This window comes from Triturus cristatus, chromosome 8, assembly GCF_964204655.1.
Source record: "Triturus cristatus chromosome 8, aTriCri1.1, whole genome shotgun sequence".
Lineage (NCBI taxonomy): Eukaryota > Metazoa > Chordata > Amphibia > Caudata > Salamandridae > Triturus > Triturus cristatus.
Genome location: NC_140591.1, coordinates 1303908741 through 1303931904, shown reverse-complemented (window position 1 = coordinate 1303931904; position 23164 = coordinate 1303908741). Strand labels below are relative to the sequence as shown.

Genomic DNA, 23164 nt, shown 5'->3' with positions numbered 1-23164 from the left:
TGAAGTCAACTGATGATAAGTAATGGGCAGGCTCTAAGCATTATATTGTTTACACCAGATTTTGCTGAAAGAGTATGCCCTGTCTCAGCCGAAACTAGCACTTAAGTGCTCTTTAGAAAATAGCATGAAGTTTTTTTTTGTATTTAAAAATAAATAAAGTGATTAAAGGGTTGTGGGAGCAGATTATGGAGGGGTGAACCGAGAAGCAACATGGTGGGCAGGGGGAAAGCATCATGGTTGGGCAAGGGGTAAACCAATAAAAAAAAAGTCCTTTTTACTATCAGGACAAAAATGTTACGGTTGCCAAAATAAAAGGGTTGGAAGTGTTAGATGAAACAAAATCACTATTCTATATAAACTTTCAACACTCCGTGAATCTGTTGAAATTAAGAACTGCTGATGCTGTATAAACTGTGGCTTTATAAACATTAAACAACATTTTGGGAATTTACAAAACAAGCATTTGCAATGCAATCCAACTCGCATTTGGGACCTTACATGTATTTAGCTATGCAGCACATTATCCTAGGTGCTGGAACATCTACTGTTCTTTAGCATGGAGGGAAAGTAAGCACCGAACTGCAGGACACGCCACGTATGGAAACCCATGAGGAGAAATATTGCCATTCAGGTGGAAATGCTATAGTCCAAAGCTCCGTTTTTAAAATAAAATCAGGGCCTTTGGTGGTCATATCACTGAAAATACAAGATTTGAGAAAAATATTATTGTCTACGGGTGCTCTTGGAAGACAATTTCTATGGACTGGAATCTAGACCATGCTAAAGTGATTCTGGTATTTTACTGACCTCTGCCGGTCGTTTTCTATCAAAACAGTTAAATAGAGGCAGATGAACAGAAAAAAGTCCACGGGCTGATCTCCAGAGCCCATAAACATAAAAGTATATACTAAAGTATATACAAGAGGTCTCAAATGCTCGACCATAAAAGGAAACAGTTATGGAATTTCTTTATTTTACATTTTCATCATTTGACAATATTTTTATTTTTTGGGAATGGTCTCAGTTAGAAATGGCCAGTAAAGAAGATCCAAACAATGACAGATTAAATTGCACCACCCATCTGTCAAATCTCCATGTTAGGAGCTACAACTACAGAGGATGCAGGGCCAGCAGAGACAGCCATCTCCTCCATTGGGTTATCCAAGACAGAGGCCATTCTGCCAGAAATGGTAGCCAAGCAGCCAATAAGCCTAGGGTGCCTTGCCCACCACTATCTGAAATGAAATGTGTTTTTTCAGTGAGCTATACCTCAAGTTACAAACTAGTCAAGTTTCATCTGCTGCAAGCGATCTATCACAAGATTTAACATTAAAGTTACATTTCAACTGAATGAAAGTAAGACTAAACTAAACTGATGAAACTTTCTATAATATCTGCATACTAAAACATTACCAAATTAATTCAATGTGCTGTATTATAAATAAAACTAAGTGTTTTCAAACAGGTTTACACACTGGACTGCATTAACAGCATCAACTAAGAATAAGCAATATACTGCAACATGATAGTTTGTTTTAATATAATGCTTCATACCAGAGTTTTTGCAATTTCTAAGCACAATATATAAAGTAATTTACTATCACCCAATTTAATTGCACTTAAATTATCAACCCCAGCAGGATGAAATGCGGAGTTTGCAATGCCACAATTGAAACTTGTGATCTGCAGATCATGCCAGATAACAATGGTCAAATCTTGTTGAGACTCCTTGTAGGAAGTTAGGATCTGCTTCCCATGGTTACCCCCACTTTTTGCTAAATGAAATACTGTTTTTGACTAGTCTGACTGGGATCCTGCTAATCTGGACCACAGTCTATCTGCTTTCACCCTAAACTGTTATGTTATGTACTTAGGTACACTCCAGATTGGATACTGGGGTACCCTTGTCAGTCCCTAATATATGGTACCCATGTACCCAGGGCATAGGTACCCCAGAGGCCTCCCAAGGGCTGAAGCTTGTATTATGCCACCCATCAGAGGCCATGCAAAATGGAACTATAGGCCTGTCATTGCAGGCTGTGTAAGCTAGTGCATGCACCACTTACTTAAGATATAGGTTTACTATATCTAAGGTTCACCACACTTAACACCTATAAGGCACACATAGCAGGCCTTTACAATCCTGAAGGCAGGGTGCTTGGTTCTAAGTGTGACGGTGCCACTGCATGAGTAGGACACCCCTGCAGCCTAAGGAGTCCATTCCCTGGGTTGTCAGTGAAGCAGCCATATACGACATATAGAGAGGCATTACGCGACTGCGTGATGACCAACACTAAAACATCTGAAAGTAACCCTATCGTGTGTGGTGTCAAACATTGTGGAATTATACCCCCACACCAGTAACCGGTGTGGGAGGTATGATTCAACCCCTCAGAAGTAAGCTTCATGGGATCCCTGTACCAGCCTTCTAACTCCGGAAGGAATAAAATGGTTGCTGCCGACCAGAGACACATTTCTGCTCTCCTGCTGCTGAGCCAAGCTACAGCAGGGGAAGGCAGAACAATAGGCATCCTGTCAATGGGAGGTGTGACCACTTCCTAAACAGGATTTAGTGTACTAGGGCTGGCTGGGTGCGCTTGCCAGCGGCTGAAAGTCTGGGGCACATTTGGTGTCCCTGAGCATAGTCCAGTTCAAACCAGTCCTGGGAGCCTTTGGCACCCGCTTTGGCATGAAACTGGACAAAGGACAAGGGAGTAACCTCCCCTCTGTCCAGAATCTCCCCTGGGAGGGTCCCCAGAATCTTTCCAACCCTCTGCCGTGGGTACTTAAGGACGTACCTGGCTGTAGGACACTAGATTCTTCATGGACAAGATTCAAAACCTGAAACCACTGCACTTCGACCGTCTGGGGTTTCTGGACTTCGTTTGGGCCTGACTGTCTCCCTCTCAGTCTGCTGCATTGTCTGTGCCTGTGCACCATATAGGATCCGTGCAGGACTTGTGGAGCATCAAAGACACCTGAAATAATCTCCTTTGGAGTAAAGGAGTCACTCCCCTGCATTTGCAGGCACCATAACACTGCACTGGTCTGCTGATCCTGAGCTCCTATGGACTCTGAACAGCTCAGCAACACAGGAGGTGGGTTTCTACGTCCCTCAAGGTCCAAGCTGCCCTCTCACCAAGTTTGAGGTCAGAATCCCTCATGGGGGCTGCAATACCAAAACCCCTGTGCACCGCGTCCTTTTTCAAGTGCATGTGCTGGTTTGTAATTCCTTAACAAGCGCATGGGCTCTGAGTAGCCCCAACCTCTGGCACGAATTCCTACAAAGATCTTCAACCACCTCACAGCATGTTCTGCTGTGAGGTGGAGCTGTTCTGTGAAGCTGCTCGAGGTCCTCTCGCACCTCCTGTACCTCCGGCCTGTGGGTCCATTTGAGGGTCGGTCAACTTTGCTTTTTATGGGCTCCCCTGATTGCTCCATGCTTGCCCTGACTCCCCTGTGTGTGTTGAGTCTCCTGGACCTTGCTGGCCTGAACCGTACACTCCCTTGACCTTCTGCGTGGGTTGCCGTTGCCAAGGCTTGTTCGTGCTCCCGCAGGACACCGAACCCTCAGGACTTGACATCCTTCATGGGACTGCTCGTATCCGGCTCCTAGCCATCCTCAACGTCGACTGGTCCCAGCAGCTTTAGTCAAGGTCCCGGTCAACTATCCTGAAGCGCCCAACATCGGTGGGCATTCGTCTACCGAGCCCCTGGTCACCATGAAGTGAGACAGACTCTGTCCCCTCTGCTTTCAGGTACTCTTTAACTAGACTCCATGTTTAATTCCAACTAATATTCTTCTCCCTTCCAGCAGCGGCTCTTCTTCGAAGTCCTCCATTGGGTTCGACAGCAGTTTCCTATGCCACTTCACATATATGCACCCGGCTCCCCTGGGATAGGTAACTTGGATACTTCGGTATCCACAGGTGGGGTGGCTCTCCAACCCTCTGTCTTCCATGGGGTTTCTTCATAGTCCAGGGGGAAGGGTCCTTTATTTCTAATAACTCCAACCGCAACTTTCACATGGATTTGTACGAAGCACGCGGTCGTGTTCCCACACTGCACCAATCCTCCATGGGGTTCCTATCTATTCACGTTGGGTGGTTCCTTGGGATCCCAGAGATTCTACATCCTCTCAACATTGTCCTGACTCGAGTTGTGGTTCTCATACCACTTTCTTAGTATATGGCTTGGTTCTCCCCTGGGGCCCACAGCGTATTAGTGTTATTTACTGTTTATTTGCTTAAGTATTGTGTGCTTTGTGTCCATCTCCGTGCAGGAGATACTGTAATGTACTAGATAGTGTTATATACTAAAAACATATTTTTATAACTATTGTGTGGTTCTCTTTTCATTTAATATATACAATAAGACTGCATTTTGGTAAAGCAAGCTGCTTTACTCTCCTTCAAGGTTTAGCCTGAAGGCTGCTCTCCACAGCTACCACTTGGATAGCTTTCTAAGGTTGTCTGAGACCTCTTAAATCACCATAAGTGTTGTCTGGACTGGTGCAGAGTGCCCACTTTAATTAGTGGACAGCATATACCAGGCCAGCCTCTCAGACTCCTTGACAGCTATACGAAGCTATACATAGTGTACAAAATATGAAGTCTTCAGAGTTTTGTTAAGGCTTGCAAATTATTTTCATGAAATATAAATCAATTTTATAAATGTTTTACAAAATTAGTGCCATATTTTACTGACACCTATATAGTTTTAATCTCCCTTTAATATCATACTTTTTTGTGGATGGAGAGAACTTATTAGTTGATGAATTGGGACATAATGAAAATTCCAAGAGTTGGGGTAAATGAGTTTGCAACATGATGTGATTAGAGTATAAACATTACCATTGCCCCATCTTATGGGAAGACATCCAATGAAATGGTAATGGGTTTCACCAGCTGATATGTATAGTGCATGTAACATGCTGAGGAGTTCTCAAGTTAAGCAGACTGAACATATGGGTAGTGGAATGCACCCCTGCTTTAGAGTTGAATTACATTGGCGGCAGGTGGACTTCATAAAGTGGTGAAGAATAAAGTAGGAATTCTAGATGAAAGTGCGAGCGAGAATAGCGATCAAGCCCGAATTATAGGAGAAGGATTTAGGGGGTTCCCCCCCGCAAACAATTATCAATTTTAGGGGCAGGACAGGACCATCTGCAGAGTGCTGGTGAAGCACATGTATGATCGTGTGTCTTTCCTGACCAAGTACAGAAGTAGCCAGTGCACAGATAAGTGCCTGTGCAGTGTTGGTTTGGGAGAAATGAACATGCGTTCAGGGTGGAGTCTGCAGTATGCTGTTGAAGCAGATACAGGAGCAATTCAGAGTGTATACACATTTCTGGGGCTGCTATCAGATATCGGCGGACTGGACTGTGTTGGGTTGAACTTAAGAATTGATCCGCAGGATTTCAAAAAATCTTTACACAACATGTTATTTACAGAAGACACAAAAACCGAAGGTACGGGTTGCACGCATTAGACACAGTAATACATGAAACAGAGATGTGTAGTAGAAGCATCATAAAAGCATGCTTTAAAATGTGAGATGAAGAAAACACATTTATAAAGGTAGCAAAAACAAGTTGTGCTAATGAATTTCCAATGCATATGTTGCTTATAGATGTATATTAGTGAGAATGTGATGCTATGCAAAGTGGCCTAGTGATTGTTATGCTTTTTGCTGAGATAGCACCCATTAGAAAAGTTGGAGCACAATTGTGTAGAAAGAAAGCACAGGTTTGATACAAGATACCTTATACTTTATGAAAACTAGTATACAGAATTCAGAAAAATATGCATTTACATGAAGGTCGTATATTTTTGTGGTAGTAGGGTATTTACAAATTTAGCCATTTCAATGTAATAATATTTTGTGAAAGTACTTTATTTCTAAATACATTCTTCACTTGAAGTGATTCACATTTGAAGTAAAGTCCAAGCTCATTTCATTTAAACGTGCGATGCTAACTTAAAGGCATTCATTAAATGCTTTTCTCTAATGTTGACCTTTCCTTTGATTTAACACAATGGATTGTTCTTTGTAAGAACAATGTTGCTTGTTTTGTCCTGGACGCGACTACACCCTGAGATTTTTCAATATTTCTTTCAATGTGAACAGAGAAATATTCCTGTGGGAATAGAATTTCAGCTTTGACTAAAGTTGCAACTTTTGTACTTCTTTTCTACCATGTTAGGTCTTCGTTAGGTCTTCGTGGACTCACCATCTTTCATTTTTTATGGCTGGCAGGGGAAACCAGCTTGATGTTTCAATCATTTCAGGTGACGTGATGTGAGCAGGGGTGTGATAGTCTTTCAATGGTGGTGTGATGCTACATCACTAGACTTTCCAGAACTCTATAAAAGAAGAAACCCCAAAGGAGGGGCACCAAACGCCATTGATTTTTCCTACCTGGGATCCGGATGCTAAGCTGATCGATCTTTTACTTTGGACTGCTTGTCCAGACTACAATTGGTAGCTGATGGACAGACCTTCTTTGCCTAACCATTTCTTTTTTCAAAAAAACCATTCTACCATTAGCTCTATGCTAACGGACTCATCTCTAATGGACTTTAAGTTTGAAACGTTCTCCCTTTTTTCGTAGGACCTGAGCTGCTAGAACTTTGAACTATCCTTCTGCCTTAAAGGGTAGTGGGACTCTAACTTTGCAACAACATTTTATTAACCCTCCTCTAATGAGTGCGTAAATGTTGGGGGCTTTAATGCAAGCTGCGATATTCTTGACCGAAGTCCTCAAGAAAGTGTTTATTCCAATGAATTTTGATTCCTTAACACAATACCCAAATTAATTTAAATCTCATCTTAGTTTGATTGAGTCTTGTTGTTTCTTCCATTTTAACTATGACTAATGTTTTAAATGTGTTGTAGTGTGAATCAGAGAGCCCTATCAGACCATCAGGTTTTACATCTTCTGTTTGTCGCAATTGCTGAGATTTTGGTTTGCATAATTCTCACTCGACTTAACTTCTTCAGGAGGTTGGGTCTTCCAGTTGCTATTCTATAAATTGTCATCATGGTCTGGAGAGTGGTCTATCTAAACCGGATTTCTAACTTGTGAGTTGGATGGTCCTCATTTGACAGCTAATGAGTAGTTTGGTCACCCTAATTTCCACCCCTTCTGTCAGCAGAAAAAGATTCAAACGATCATTGCCTGTGTGATAGTGGAAACACTTCAGACAGCCTAACCGTAGAGGGCCCAGTACGGTTAGAGTAGTAAGGATAGTAAGCATTCAATTGAAATGTACACACTGCAACACAATTCACAGACAGTCCTGCTCATTTGGAAATTAGAAATGGAAGAAACTGATACCAGTGAGTGGGAGAAAAAAAAATCAACGATTTTGGTGCTCCCTATTAGGGCGGTAAAGTTAACAAACGTTTTTTCCAATTTTGCTTTATTTTGAATGTTTAAAATCTATCCAAGTAGGAGTATAATGTGTCTTTCCTCATTTAGTTCAGATGTTGATACTCGCCTTGTAGCTGGTGACATTCCATCTTTTTACATACAGAATATCTGCTTAGCTTCCTTCCATCAGCCCCACATCCCTATCTCCTGTTATCTGTGCTTCAACCGACCCTTCACAGAGAATCAGGCAGGTATCATCTGGTCTTAGCCTCCATTATTACATTGTAATCATTTGCATTGGTAGACCAACATCTCACAGTCTGCAGGCAAGGGGCCTAGAAACATTAAACATAATTCCATCCCTGGTAAAGAGAGGCACTTCCATCACATGGCCTGCAGACAGGGACCATGCCGTTTCACCAATATTATCCTTCAAATTTTGGCCTGATACATCTCACTTCTGTGTGCCTCTTCTTCTTTCACAGCCTAAGGGTCCTCTAAACGTTAGCACCAGAATAATAGATGTGTCAAATACATTTCAAATAGATAACAGCCCAGATGGATTCTGGCATACCTGGACCATACCAAACAGGAGGAGGGCATCTTCCCTCACTCAACATGCATTCCAGGTGGCAAGGGGAGAGCATAAAGGCCCAAGGTGGGCACTGTTTAAAATATAAGCTAAAGGCCCCATCCACTGAACAGCTATCATGCAGATAGATTAATTGTTTTCCTTTTAAGTAAATTCCTTGTGAAGTGCATTCATATCCGATTATACACCTTGAGGGCTACATCATTTTAGTCTGTAGACTAAATCCATCACACGTTTCTTCCAAGCTTGCCTGCACAAATTTCAACAAACAAGGTGAGGGATCGTTTGGGCCACATTCCAGTTCATAACCTTTCACCCACTACGCCACTCTAGACAGAGACATGCCATATGCAAATAAGTCTTGGTACTGTTCCGGTTGCAACAATCCAGTCCAACCACCTGGTCAGATCCCATCCAGTGGACTGGTTTTGGTCTAATTAGGCCTGGCCTCTGAGGGAATCTCATTTCAGATCATTCAAAACTTGATATGTTCAATAAAGATACAAGTAACAAAATAAACTGCACATACTTACGAAGCCAGTTTAGTATTATAATAAACATTCTAATGCCATTATTAGAACAGGAACACAATCTATCATATCATGTATTGGAGGAAAACCAAAGAAAAGATGGGGAATAGAGAACACATGCACAGGTAGAGGCTGTGATACTTACCCATACCATGGTGATGGTACAGCATTGATGTAACACCATCGAAACGAAAGCCATCAAAGCCATATTCTTTAATCCACCACCTCAAATTTGAAAGAAGGAATCTCAAAACTTCCCAGCTGGAGGAGAAAGTCAGAACAAGAGTATTTCATGTGGAATTAGTTTAACAAAATATATATAAAAGTTTGTTACAGGACGAAGTTTATTATACCATTTTATAATTTATATAAAGTAAATACATTATGTTCAGAAAAAAGCAGTCAGTTAAATTGAATAATTGGATCCAAAAATGTTAATGGAATTCCTGCACAGAGAGTAACATGCTGCAGTTGTGCTCCTTCACCATGTCCTTCGTTGGAGGTTGGGAGTCATGTTCACACCTCACTGCTCAAGGTGAGTGTGACTGCAGAGACCAGTAGCTGTGTTTGTTCCAGGAGGGACTTGCATAAGGCTACCACATGAAGATCACACCAGTAGTTCATTTATTGATTTGAATGTACCAGCCTCCAACATGCCAAATGGAGAAATAAGGAGAGTTGTTCATTTTGAGTGTTGCCAACGTTCAAACAGTTATTTAAGGACCAGCAGAAGGATCTTATCAGTGAGGGGCAGCAAAAGAAGTCACGTTTTCTCTTTAAAACCATTTTCTTTAAAAAAAGAAAAAAGCATATAAAACATTGTATATATACAGTGCATTACAGACAAAATTAAGTAAGTTGAATACTATATATATGCTCATCAGTTCTGATAAACACCCTGAAAAAAGCTATGGCCTTCAAGAAAATTGGAAAGACACAAAAATCCTTCAATAAAGTTGTTGGGAGGTGTAAACTCTTTTACATATCTTGCTCTTCATACCTCAAACAATCTTCAGGGCTAGAGAAACCCAAACTTTTCCTAAGTACAATCCTTAGAAGGGTTTGCACTTGTAGGCACAGGTAGTCTTATCGGCATAGTAGTCCAGGTTTAGGCTTTAAGTCAAATCCCCTATGGATCAGAACTTTGGGGCCTTAATAAAAGTTTCTAATACAAGGATGTCTTGAAAGGAAATGTTTAGAAAAGGCTACTGGTGCTACCAACAGAATTTTCTACTGTTGCATTAGAAGCGGACCTTAGCTTCACGTTCATCTTAAGCAAATGCAAAATAGCCCAAAGTATGGCCTAAAATGTATAAGATATTCTGGAACAAACCTTATTGATAAAGCCTGGAAATAACACCTTAACTTTGGTCAAAAATATGCATTTGTCCATGCTGGGAGAAAGACAAACAAGCCATAGGTCTGGTGCTGGAGACTCAGGTAGGGAGGCTCACTCACAGTAAACTTAAAAAAAAAAAAAAAGTAGTCACAAGCAAAAAAATCCAGGGGGATTTGCCAGAACGCACTGTGCAACAAGCCAGATTTACTAAACGTCAATACGGTTAAAACAGTCTGAATTGCAGGTTTACATCTGTAAGTGTTTTTTTACTATGTACTGAATCAGATACGTTGATACATTTTAACCAACTTCTAAAACGGCTTTGCAACTCCATGCCAAATCGCTATTTGGAACAGTATGTTGTGAGCATCACTTCCAAATAGTGATTTTGTAGATTTACGTTTTGCGACCGAAATCCACTCGTGAAACATAAAAAAATTACTGACTCCTGAGTTGGGATGGTAATGCTTTCACATAAGAGACAGTCTGTTTTAGACCCCTTACTCCATTTGAAAGTTAAAAAAAGTTTCTTGCGGAGTAGGCAGATATCCAGTGGACCCCTTCTCTTTTTAAAACTTAACTAGCATAGTGTATACCATCTGCTCAGCAGAACGGATAACGCATAATCAAAGGTTACAAGTGAAAAATTGCTTTCTGTACCGTTTGGAAACTTTTGCATTGATTTACCTCGTTGATACCACAATATTTTTCGAAATCTTTGATTGAACATAACCTTAGTATGGACCAGACTATAACCACTCTAGTTAACCTACAAACACAAGGTGTAACCTCGAACAAGAACATATTGAATAACCATGACTTAGACTGGATTCATCTGGTCTATCTAATGAGCCTAAGAAAGTAGCACCTATCCCTGGAGTGGTCTTCACCCAAAACCAACTAAGAAAACCTGAAGGCCTCCCAGGTTTGCAATCATTTTATTGACATTTTATCAAGGACTTTCTTCATTTGACAGCTGACATTACTCGAGTCTTGGAAAAGGGAAACATGAACGGAGAGTTTCATTGAGAAGCTTGAGCCAAACCATCTTTTAAGTCACTCAAGAGGCTGTTAACCTAAGCTTCTAATCATTGCCTACCAATAAGCTCATAGTAGAGACGAAGGTCTCTTATAATGCAGGAGGAGCTGTCCTTCTACAGCTTCATATGGACAAAAGAAATTAACACCATGCTTAACATTATTAGAGAATTAATATAACTATTTAATTATGAAGAGAACTATTGGCCATGAAGATAGATTGTCCAAAATTGATGCATTTAGTGGTTGGTGTAGGAGAACCTTTTGAAATTATAACTGATCTCTGAAACTGGTAAGGTTTATAAAACGTGCAGTGCCTAAAAGTTGATCAAAACAGATGGGCGTTCAATACGATTTTACACTAACTTACATTCCTGGGTCAAAGAATCTGCTAGCTGATGCCATGTGTGGTCTTGATCCTGAATGTTCCAACAAATTATACATTCACACTGAGTGGTAAGAGCTATTCAATCTATATTGGAAAGGTTAAGGAAACTCAATAATGACTGCATCCTCACTACTTAGACGATTTGCACACAAACTGTTTTTGCACAAAAACAGAACATGCATTTATGTGAACACATCGTAATAGTGGCCACAAATAATATTAACGTGGTTGTGTCCGGTTTCTTTCTTTCAAGGACAGTGATGAGCAAGGCCCCATTAGACTTGCCCTTAAGTTCTTGTTTGGACCTACAATCTGTTCAGATGTTGAGGAATATGTTGTTTGTCATATTTGTGCTCAAACAAGTTGCTTCATTCAAGAACTTTTGAGTGTTTTGAACCTCTTCCAGTAGCACCAGAACCATTAACTACTATATCTACTGATGTTATGGTATATTTCCGACCCCTGAAGCACACCAGGTCACTATGGTCACAGTCGATACAATTACAAAAATTGCCTATTTCACACCCCTTTCCCAAGGTGCCAAAGACTCTTGAAATGGCTATGTGTATTGTAACAGATTTTCCTTCTCCATTGTTTGACACACCATTAAGTTGAATACATATTTGGCCATTTAAGGAAAGCATTTTGCAAGGCAGTGGGAACATCCCAGGCTTCAACTTCAGGTTTTCACTTAAACCAACCGAGAGACAGACTATGCAGACCAGTGTTTATTATTCTACCTTTACTACTATTATTAGGCAACCCGAAATAACTACGACTCATTTTTGGTGAACAGCCATTACATTGAGTTTTTTACTTCACTATACCATTACAACGCATGCATTACCATGCATTCATTGTACATCGCAAAGTCATTACTACACATTTTTTTAGAACGCATGGTCATTCACCACGCATGCCTTTACAACAAATTTCGTTGTAAAGGTATGTATAGTAAATTACCATGAGTTCTAAAAAAATGTAGATGATGAACGTCGTTAGGAAACAGAGGCTGTTCCGTTTCCTCATAATGACGTGCACCGCCCCTCAGAGACGACATGAAGCAGGAGTGAAGCAGGAACCAGGAGGAGAGAAGAACCACGAGGAGAGAGAGGTAAGGGGGATTGGGCATGGGGGTGACTTTTTTAGGATTTGTCAGGGGGTCATGCTAGGGATAGTGTTTTAGGGTTTAGGGTAGTGTTGTGGTGTTTGTGTAGTGTAGGGTAGGGTAGGGTAGTGGTTTAGGGTAGTGTCGGGGTCGTGCAGGGTAGTGTTTGAGTGTAGGGACAGGACTGGGGGACAGGGTGAGGGTTGTGCTGGGGGTAGTGTTTTAGGGTTTAGGGGAGTGTTGTGGTGTTGGGCATGCGTGGTAAATGCATAGTCGGGGTAAATGTTTTCGTTGTAATGGTATCTCGTAATTGACAACACGTACTAATACCCGCGTTGTAATGGTACACGTTTATTGGTACGCATTGTAACCAGTGCTATTCCTCATTTTTAGCAATAGACTAGTTCTCTTACAATAATGCAACCTAGTGCTAACAAAGTTGGGACACTTTTGTCTGTAAGGTTATCATCCTGGAATCGTTCCTTCCTCAAAAGGAATTGATCACTTAATTCTGGTTGCTAGACGTTTCCTGAAACATTGGCAAGTAATAAGACACCTATTCAACAACAGTTTAGGTCATTTAAAGGCCAAGGAGAAAGAAATGGTTGACAAGGCCAGGGAACCATCCTGGATCCAACATCTGGCTATCTCCTCGTTTTCTTTCTGTCCGTACCTTACCAGTAAAGTTTCAACCACACATTTCTGGTTCTTACTTCACCACTCATAAAACCAGTTCTGTGGATTTCTAAACAAAATTGAATCAACCTTGGAAGATTCATCCAGTTTTTCATTCTTGCCAGTGAAATCCATATGTTCTTGATCCATATTGTTTACCATCTAAACCACCTGAATCTTCTAAGAAGATCAACCTTAATATGAGGTTCAGGAAATTTGTGATTCTCAAAAATCTAAGACCAACTTATATTTTTGATGGAATGGCAATGTTATTATACATCTAGTTAACATTCGTGGGACAATGGTTATTCTGTCAATGCACAACCTTTAGTTTGTCAAAACTACCATCACCATCCTGAAAAAGAGAGGGCATACAATTATGTTAGCATGCTCAAACATCTCACGCCGAGCCAGCTCTTTTCCAGGCATCGACTCGGACACGCCACAACAGCCAATGTCCTTGAGCAAGTGCAGATTGGGTGAGAGCAACCTGCTTGAAATAGTGCAATTTTTTTTTTTTTATTGAAGTTGCAGTCTGCAGCAGCAGTGCCCCACAGGCTTCCTGAAGTCATGCACCAGTATTTCACTAACCGTGGTAGCCCTTTGAAGTTTTCATTGCAGAATCCTGTGGCAGTGGAGTGAGGGATACAAGACATTATACTTTTCTGCCGCTGATATGTTTATCATCAAAATCAGGAAGGAAGGGCCATGGCCAGCCATATATATATATATATATATAGACCCTTTCAAGATGGCTGTCAATCCCATCTTCATGGTCCGTCTACATTCTCAAGATGGACTCCAACTTTCTTTCTAAGATGCCATTTTGTGTCTAGACGAAACCATAAGAGGCCTTGGCAACTCATTCAAAGCCCTGTTTTTGTCATGTTGCTACTTCTCTAGAGATTTATGGCCCTAATTTACAATTTTTCTTCAGGTAAGGTAGATACTTCGTAGACTTAATAGCTTCTTCTGTACAGTGGGCTCAGATGGTTTGGTGCCTTCACGATCTTCTTTCAAGATCTTCATACTGTCTCAGTTTGGTTTTTTTTTTAACGGTTTTTCCAGTTTGAACTGTGAGGGGACACTCAATATTGTTGTGTAGTCCCTATAAATACATAGGATCTGCATGTTTGTTGGACAACAATCTGAGGGGTTGGTGTCTAGACTGATTCTGGACACCCCCACAGGATAAATCAGCCTGTGGACAAGCTAGCTCAGTGCCACCATAAGCTCCTTAATCTTACCAAGGAGTGAATAGTTCCTGCACACCATTGAACACACGACAAACCTTGACCCTTCAGGGATCGTGGAAACATTACAGTACTTTTCGCTCAGTCAATCGTGCTCACTTAGTCTCAGAGAGATACACAGAATAAACATTGCGGACATTTTCAATAAGCATTTATTGAACCAGCGTTATTCTAGTATAAAACATGTTTACTGCAACAATCAATAGACATAAGCGATTACAAGCACCAACAGAATAAATAGACGGAAGAATTCTACCATGGTGATAAAACAGTAGGCAGCATATAAACATGACAGTAATCAAGCGTACTCCTACGATGTGGACCTTACCTAAGTGTACCTAGCATGTATGTGGGTGTAAGGCCAAATATCCCCCAGGAAAGAGCCAAACCCATTACCTGATGGAATAGAATGAAGAACCCCGTCTTGGTCACGAGTTGGACACCCCGCAAGGGATGTCAGACCTCTGCATGTTGAAGCTTCAGCTTGCAGGGATCACAGTGACTTGTGTCAGCATGGAAGCGTCTCCTCAAGTTATCTAGTGAAGCTGCAGTTCTTTTATGCCACAAAGATAGCTCAGGTTCCTACCACAATTGATATTTTGTGAGCACAATTATGTAAATGAGCCTAAATCAATAACTGCAATTATGCGAAGTGTTGGACCCGGCCTCGTAACATGGCTCTACTGGTCCCCACACCACCTAACCTGGTGCCGGCAGCCCCAATCCCCCGGCCTCACCAAGCCTTTCCACCAGAACACACGCACTCAACCCGGACACCCTCGTCCATGGCCTCTCTCCTTTCGGCCACCCTGGGCCCGCGTGCCCACTTCATGCACCAAGATGGCCGCCCGGCCCCAGCGCGACCCGGGCCTAGAGGCGCCACTCCGGCTGGAGGACATCACGCTTCCAGGGGTTGAGAGAGGGAGGAGAAGTTTATCGCACCTCTGAACGCCCCTGGGACGATGGGTTTCGATCGGCCCTCCGGCCTCCCTGAAGGCTGGCTCCACGCCTGCTGGGTGTCTGGGACTCCTCCCAACCCGGCCCTGAAAGGATCAAAAGACAATGGCAGGAAACCCCCGACAAGCGACCCCCAGGTGACAAGACCCCTGCCTGCACAGACTCCGGACATCAAAGAGGGGTCGACCTATAACCAGGGGTGCTCTGGGACTGTCCGGCAGATTCGACGCTGGAACAACGAGAGCCTGCTGACGCGGTCGCGGCTCCTGGAACTTAGAACTACCTGAGCCCTGCTGAGTGACTCGCGGCTCCCCGAAGATCGTAAGACCTCCGAACTTGTACCTGAGCCCTGCTGAGTGACTCGCGGCTCCCTGAAGATCGTAAGACCTCCGAACTTGTACCTGAGCCCTGCTGAGTGACTCGCGGCTCCCCGAAGATCGTAAGACCTCCGAACTTGTACCTGAGCCCTGCTGAGTGACTCGCGGCTCCCTGAAGATCGTAAGACCTCCGAACTTGTACCTGAGCCCGCTGAGTGACTCGCGGCTTCCACAGACTCCACTGGTCCCGCCGGACCCCACGACAACCAGCCTACCCCCCAGCTCGAGGATTGTGAGCTGTGCGCCGGGTACATCCTTACCTTGAACTTTTGTGCCAAAGACTGTCCCGCTACCCCCTATCCCTTCCGAGACTCATTGAGCCCGCGCTCTCCTTGTACATATTTGCAGTGCTAACCTATTTGATAAAGATTGGTTCCTGAGAACGCACGGTGTGTTGTTTCTGTGTCGTGTGGTGCCCGAAGTACGATCCTCGATACGAGACTTCTCCTCCTGAGGAGTCTCCCGCCAGTGCCCGGCTACGATACTTGAGGGTGGGTCTCAGGGTAGTCAGGACTCCCTTCCCGGGCTCCTCTGAGGTCGCCGTCTAACATTGGTGGCAAGCGACGGGATTCGGGCCCATCACCGAGAGATCGTACTGTGAATGACGGACGCACTACCAACAAAGATGGCAGAAGGAAACACCGTGATCCCCGCAGAAATCAACGCCAACAGGGTGTTCCAGGTGGAACAACTAGAAGAATACACACACAAAGAACTAAAGCAATTCTGCAAAGAACTTAGAATCGCTACCACCGGTCTCAACACCAAGGAAGATTTGCAGAAAGCACTGAAAGCCTGGGTGGATACCGGGGCCTCCCGCCCGGAAAACACGGGGGAGCGCCCCGACGAGGCCGAACCTCCCCAAGGCGAAAGCAGCAACAATCAGGTGCGAAACATCGTACCAGAAGGGGGCCTATCCCCGGAGGAACTCGCGGACAGAGAGAGAAGCCGCAATCACGAACTCGAGTTAGCTAAGCTCAAAATCGAAGGCGAATTAAAGTTAGCAGAGAAAAAGCTAGCAGTAGAGCAAATGCGCGTGCAAGGCGAGCTAGAAGAGAAGAAGCTCCAACGGGAACACGAAGGAAGGAAGCTCCAACTGGAGCACGAACGCAGCTTGAAGGAAATCGAACTCAAGGCCAGAAGTGAGGAAGGGAGGCCCCCGGGAAACCGAGAGGCGACCTCCCCAGCGGAGCAGAAGGTCCACATCCCCAAAGATGTGGTCAAGGAATATTATAAACACGATGACATTCAGCAATGGTTCAGGGCCTACGAGGTCGCCATGACCTCCCATCGGGTCCCGCAGAAGGACTGGGGGGCAGGGTTGTGGGGACGATTTCTGAGCGAAGGAAGAGACACCCTGCTCGACCTACCCCTCTCTCTGCAGACCTCCTACAGCCACATGAAAGAGGCTCTACTCACAAGGTATGGTCTCACCCCCGAGATGTACCGTCAACGATTCCGGGACTGCAGGAAAATCCCGGGCACCACCTGGGTAGAATATGTAAACTTATTTAGTCGGGCCTTCGATGGGTGGGTCAAGGGCAGCAAAGTCACCACTCTTGAGGAACTCACCGACCTCCTATTGTGGGAACACCTGGCTGCGAACTGCTTTGTGGAACTACGCCAGCATCTGCTCGACAGCAAACTCACCGATCCCAGGAAGCTGGCGGTGGAAGCAGACCGCTGGACCAACACCCGGGTCACCCGGGGCATGGTAGGAGAATACCCCCGAGCCAGTCAGGGACCACCCCGCCAGAGAGGAGGGGGGAACCAGGGAGGCCAGAGAGAGTCCCAGCCTAGTCCTCCGAAGACCCAATCTCCACCTTTCCCAGCGCCCCCCCACCAGTAACCGGACCCCCCGGGAGACGGGGACACAGGGTAACCGTCACTTGTTTCCGTTGGCAGAAGCCCGGGCACTACGCCAATGACCCAGAGTGCCCCATGGCCACCCAAAACACCCCTGCAAGACAGATAGCCAACGTAGCTCTGGGGGAGGAGGTTGAGGAAGCCGGGGAATGGGAACCCGCAGCCATGGCCCTAGTATCCCTGGGAGATAGGGAGATGGTCCCTGGTAGCCTCCTGCCCTCCAACACGAAGAAATACGGGCAGCTCGTTAAGATCAATGGCCGCCAAATAGAGGCCCTGCAGGACACCGGGGCCAGCATCACCGGTGTCCTCAGGCACTTAGTCCCCGAGGAGCAGATCCTCCCCAACGTCTTTTGCCCAGTCATTTCCGCCGATAATAGAGAGAGTATGTGTCAGGTAGCTCTGGTGCCGTTTGAGTGGGGTGGAGTAATAGGTAAACTGAGGGTGGCCGTCAGAACCTCCCAGCCGGTCGACTGCCTCCTAGGGAACGACCTGGAGAGTTCGCCCTGGAAGCACGTCGAACGCAAGGCCCACCTAGGGATGATGGGGCTCCCCGAGTGGATGTGCGCCACCACCCGATCTATGTCAGCCCGACTCACCCCCCTGGGAGAAGTCGAAGACGCCCCGACCGAAGAAGTCAGAGCAGTAACCCCCGAGGGTCCTCCCGTCCCCCCATCGGAGGGGCCCGTCGCCAGCGACGAGCCCTCCCTGTCCGACACCGCCCCGGTCCCTGAGTTAGGCGATCTACCCGAGTTGGCCCAATGGCGCCACGAGGGTGGACCCACCCGGGAGGAGTTTTGCCGGGAGCAAGCCACCTGTCCTTCCCTGGTCGGACTGGGATGCCAGGCCGAGGGCCAAGCCGCAGGCGACCAAACTGGCACGCACCAAATTTATTGGGAAAATAGCATTTTGTATAGTGAGCAGAAGTCGGTGGAGCTGGGATCCGGACGGGTGCTGGTGGTACCCCTCCGCTTCCGAGACTTCCTCCTGGGCTTAGCCCACGACGTCCCCCTTGCCGGCCACCTGGGTCAAGACAAGACCTACAGCCGTCTCGTGACCCATTTTTACTGGCCTAAGATGAGAGCAGCCGTAGAAGCCCACTGCAAGTCCTGTCCCACGTGCCAAGCTAGCGGGAAGAGTGGGGGGAAGCGCAAGGCTCCCCTCCAACCCTTCCCGGTCGTCAGTACCCCCTTTGAACGAGTCGGGATCGACATCGTGGGGCCCCTGGACCCCCCCACCTCCCAAGGTCACCGTTTCATCCTGGTCCTGGTGGATCACGCCACCTGATACCCTGAGGCGATCCCCCTACGCACCGCCACGGCCCCCGTAGTGGGCCGGGCCCTGATGGGGATCTTTTCCCGGGTAGGGTTCCCCCGCGAGGTCGTGAGCGATCGCGGCACTAATTTTATCTCGAGGTACATGACGTCCCTGTGGCAACAATGTGGAGTGTCCTACAAATTCACTACCCCGTACCATCCCCAGGGGAACGGCCTAGTAGAGAGGTTTAACCGGACTCTGAAAGGGATGATCACCGGCCTAGAAGAGCCCCTCCGGCGTAAGTGGGACGTCCTGCTCCCCTGCCTCTTGTTCGCTTACCGAGAGGTCCCCCAGAAGTCCCTAGGGTTCAGCCCGTTTGAGTTGCTCTATGGACACCCCGTCCGGGGTCCCCTCAGCTTGGTTAAGGAAGGGTGGGAGGTGGCACCCCGGACCACCCCACGAGATGTGTTCCACTATGTTCTGACCCTCCGGAACCAGACCAGGAAGTTCCGAGCACTGGCCGAGGCCAACCTAGAGACAAGCCAAGAAGAGATGAAGCGCTGGTACGACCAGAAGGCCACTCTGGTCGAGTTCCAGCCGGGCCAACAAGTATGGGTCATGGCTCCCGTGAAGCCAGGCGCCCTCCAGGACAGGTGGACCGGGCCCTACAAAGTGATTGAGCGGAAGAGCCCAGTCACATACTTGGTGGACGTCCAGTCGCCCCGGGATCCCCTCCGGGTCCTTCACGTGAACCGCCTCAAGCCTCACTTTGTGCGGACAGAACTAAGCCTCCTGCTGGCCACCGATGACGGGGCCGAAGATGAGTCCGATCCCCTCCCGGACCTCCTGTGTGTCAAGGAGCAGCATGGCTCCGTGGAGGGAGTGAATCTCTCCCCAGCTCTCACTACCCAGCAGCAAGAGGACTGCCGCCAGCTACTAGGACAATTTGCCGACCTCTTCTCCCTGATCCCCCGAGTCACCGACTGGTGTGTCCATGACGTGGACACCGAGGACAGCCCGCCGGTGAGACACCGAGCCTACCGGGTCCCCGACCGGGTCCGGTCCTGCATTCAAGCTGAAGTCTCAAAGATGTTGACCATGTGAGTGATCGAGCCATCTGACAGTCCCTGGGCCAGCCCCGTGGTCCTGGTCCCGAAGGCAGCGGCCCCCGGTGTCGCCCCCGAGCTCCGGTTCTGTGTGGACTACCGGGGGCTCAATGATGTCACCCGAGCCGATGCCCACCCCATCCCACGAGCCGACGAGCTCATTGACCGACTCGGGGCAGCACGGTTCCTCAGCACCTTCGACCTCACCTGCGGATACTGGCAGATTGCGCTCACCGAGGGGGCCAAGGAGCGGTCTGCCTTCTCCACCCCAGATGGGCATTACCGCTTCCGCGTAATGCCCTTCGGAATGAAAAATGCCCCGGCCACCTTCCAGCGACTGGTAAACAGAGTCCTGGCCGGGCTAGAACAGTTCAGCGCGGCATATCTGGACGACATCGCCGTTTTCAGTTCCGGATGGAGTGAGCACCTCCAGCACCTCCGGAGGGTGCTAACCGCCCTGCGCCAGGCAGGCCTGACAGTAAAAGCCAGCAAGTGCCAAATTGGACAAGGATCAGTAGTCTACCTGGGGCACCAGGTCGGGAGTGGCCAGGTCGCCCCTCTACAACCAAAAATCGACGCCATCGTGGCCTGGGAACCCCCCACCACCCAAACGGAGGTCCGAGCCTTTCTGGGCCTCACTGGCTACTACCGCAGATTCATCAAGGGGTATGGCAGCCTTGTCGGCCCCCTCACAGAACTCACATCCAAAAAACAGCCAAAAAAGGTTCAGTGGACAACCGCCTGCCAGGAGGCGTTCGATGCCCTAAAGAAGGCCATGTGCACGGCCCCCGTCCTCCAGGCTCCCGACTACTCCAAGGAGTTTGTAGTCCAGACCGATGCCTCCGAGCATGGCATTGGGGCCGTCCTGTCCCAGATGAATGACCAAGGCCTGGACCAGCCCGTCGCCTTCCTCAGCCGGCGGCTGTTGCCCAGAGAACAGCGATGGAGTACCATTGAGCGCGAAGCCTTTGCCGTGGTCTGAGCACTCAAGAAACTACGCCCTTACCTGTTCGGCACCCATTTCAAAGTCCAAACCGATCATCGGCCCTTGCGATGGCTTATGCAGATGTGGGGAGAAAACCCTAAGCTACTGCGGTGGTCAATCTCCCTTCAGGGGATGGATTTCACCGTGGAACACCGTCCTGGGACGGACCACGCCAACGCCGACGGCCTCTCCCGGTTCTTCCGCCTCAGCGAAGAGAACCCCCCAAGATGATGGGCAGTTCTCTCCGGCTTTCAGCTGGGGGGGGGGGACGCGTGTTGGACCCGGCCTCGTAACATGGCTCTACTGGTCCCCACACCACCTAACCTGGTGCCGGCGGCCCCAATCCCCCGGCCTCACCAAGCCTTTCCACCAGAACACACGCACTCAACCCGGACACCCTCGTCCATGGCCTCTCTCCTTTCGGCCACCCCGGGCCCGCGTGCCCACTTCATGCACCAAGATGGCCGCCCGGCACCAGCGCGACCCGGGCCTAGAGGCGCCACTCCGGCTGGAGGACATCACGCTTCCAGGGGTTGAGAGAGGGAGGAGCAGTTTCTATCGCACCTCTGAACGCCCCTGGGACGATGGGTTTCGATCGGCCCTCCGGCCTCCCTGAAGGCTGGCTCCATGCCTGCTGGGTGTCTGGGACTCCTCCCAACCCGGCCCTGAAAGGATCAAAAGACAATGGCAGGAAACCCCCGACAAGCGACCCCCAGGTGACAAGACCCCTGCCTGCACAGACTCCGGACATCAAAGAGGGGTCGACCTATAACCAGGGGTGCTCTGGGACTGTCCGGCAGATTCGACGCTGGAACAACGAGAGCCTGCTGACGTGGTCGCGGCTCCTGGAACTTAGAACTACCTGAGCCCTGCTGAGTGACTCGCGGCTCCCCGAAGATCGTAAGACCTCCGAACTTGTACCTGAGCCCTGCTGAGTGACTCGCGGCTCCCTGAAGATCGTAAGACCTCCGAACTTGTACCTGAGCCCGCTGAGTGACTCGCGGCTTCCACAGACTCCACTGGTCCCGCCGGACCCCACGACAACCAGCCTACCCCCCAGCTCGAGGATTGTGAGCTGTGCACCGGGTACATCCTTACCTTGAACTTTTGTGCCAAAGACTGTCCCGCTACCCCCTATCCCTTCCGAGACTCATTGAGCCCGCGCTCTCCTTGTACATATTTGCAGTGCTAACCTATTTGATAAAGATTGGTTCCTGAGAACGCACGGTGTGTTGTTTCTGTGTCGTGTGGTGCCCGAAGTACGATCCTCGATACGAGACTTCTCCTCCTGAGGAGTCTCCCGCCAGTGCCCGGCTACGATACTTGAGGGTGGGTCTCAGGGTAGTCAGGACTCCCTTCCCGGGCTCCTCTGAGGTCGCCGTCTAACACGAAGTAGTTCTGTTGCCCTAGGATGAAGATAGCCATGTCTTTTGTACAGAGAAAGTTAATCCTGTTATGTACGTCATGTGCAGGGTATTTTTTCTAAGAATCATCAAGAATAATAAATGAGGCTAGTTTCAAGGAAACAAATAGACATTTATTCAGCACATAACTGGGTAAAAAGGTCAGTGCTAAAAGCGTTATGCAAAGCAAGGTAGGACAAATGTAGGTAAAAAGTCACTTTGCTACTTATGCCTAGGTTGGGGAACATAACTATCTTTCCCATGATTATTATTGTAGGGTGACACAGAAGCTACAGGAAGGAGTCACCCTCTCTTCAGTCAATCAAGAGTTAAAGAAGGACTTCCCCTGCAAACAGCCCTTGACATGTTCTCAAAATTAAATATAGGCACTGGCAATACCAATAGGTCTTAAGGTGATTGCCAGACTGTTGACTACCAATTCTATGTCAGAACCCAGAGGCGAGGATTCGGCTTTTCTCTTTCCACATTTTTCATTTCCCAGCAGCCTTTAACATTAAAGATTTGAGTCACAAACTAACCTTCCCATAAACACCTGGGAAAGAAATAAACTACGTCCATCCAATCAGGAAGCTGAGCCATCATTACATCAGCCCCAGGGAATATCCCCCTCTTTCTTTGCTGCTCCCGCAGACGACAGATAAGTGCAGTTGTTGCTCTCATAGTTATTGCAGTATTTATGCACTTCAGCAGGGAGGTATCATAATGAGGAATACAAATCCTGCAATTAAAACTTCACTCTGCTTAGGGATTCAGGGCCATATGTAGGTAGCCCAATACCGGTCGGTAACGGCCGATTTTCGGTAAATATACCGTTACCGACCGGTATTTAGGCTTTTGAGATGTAGGGGGATCATTTCTGCATTCGGTAATTTACCGAATCGGTAAAATTACCGA

At 47.1% G+C, this 23164-nt stretch overlaps 1 protein-coding gene across 1 annotated transcript in view; it reads right to left on the bottom strand.

Annotated features, from left to right (window-relative positions):
* The window catches only part of GBE1 (1,4-alpha-glucan branching enzyme 1), a 753232-nt gene that overhangs the window by 264047 nt on the left and 466021 nt on the right, over positions 1-23164 (bottom strand). Inside the window, exon 8 of the mRNA XM_085623022.1 lies at positions 8643-8758. Coding sequence (XP_085479148.1) covers positions 8643-8758 — 116 coding nt within the window. The remainder of the gene's footprint in view (positions 1-8642; positions 8759-23164) is intronic.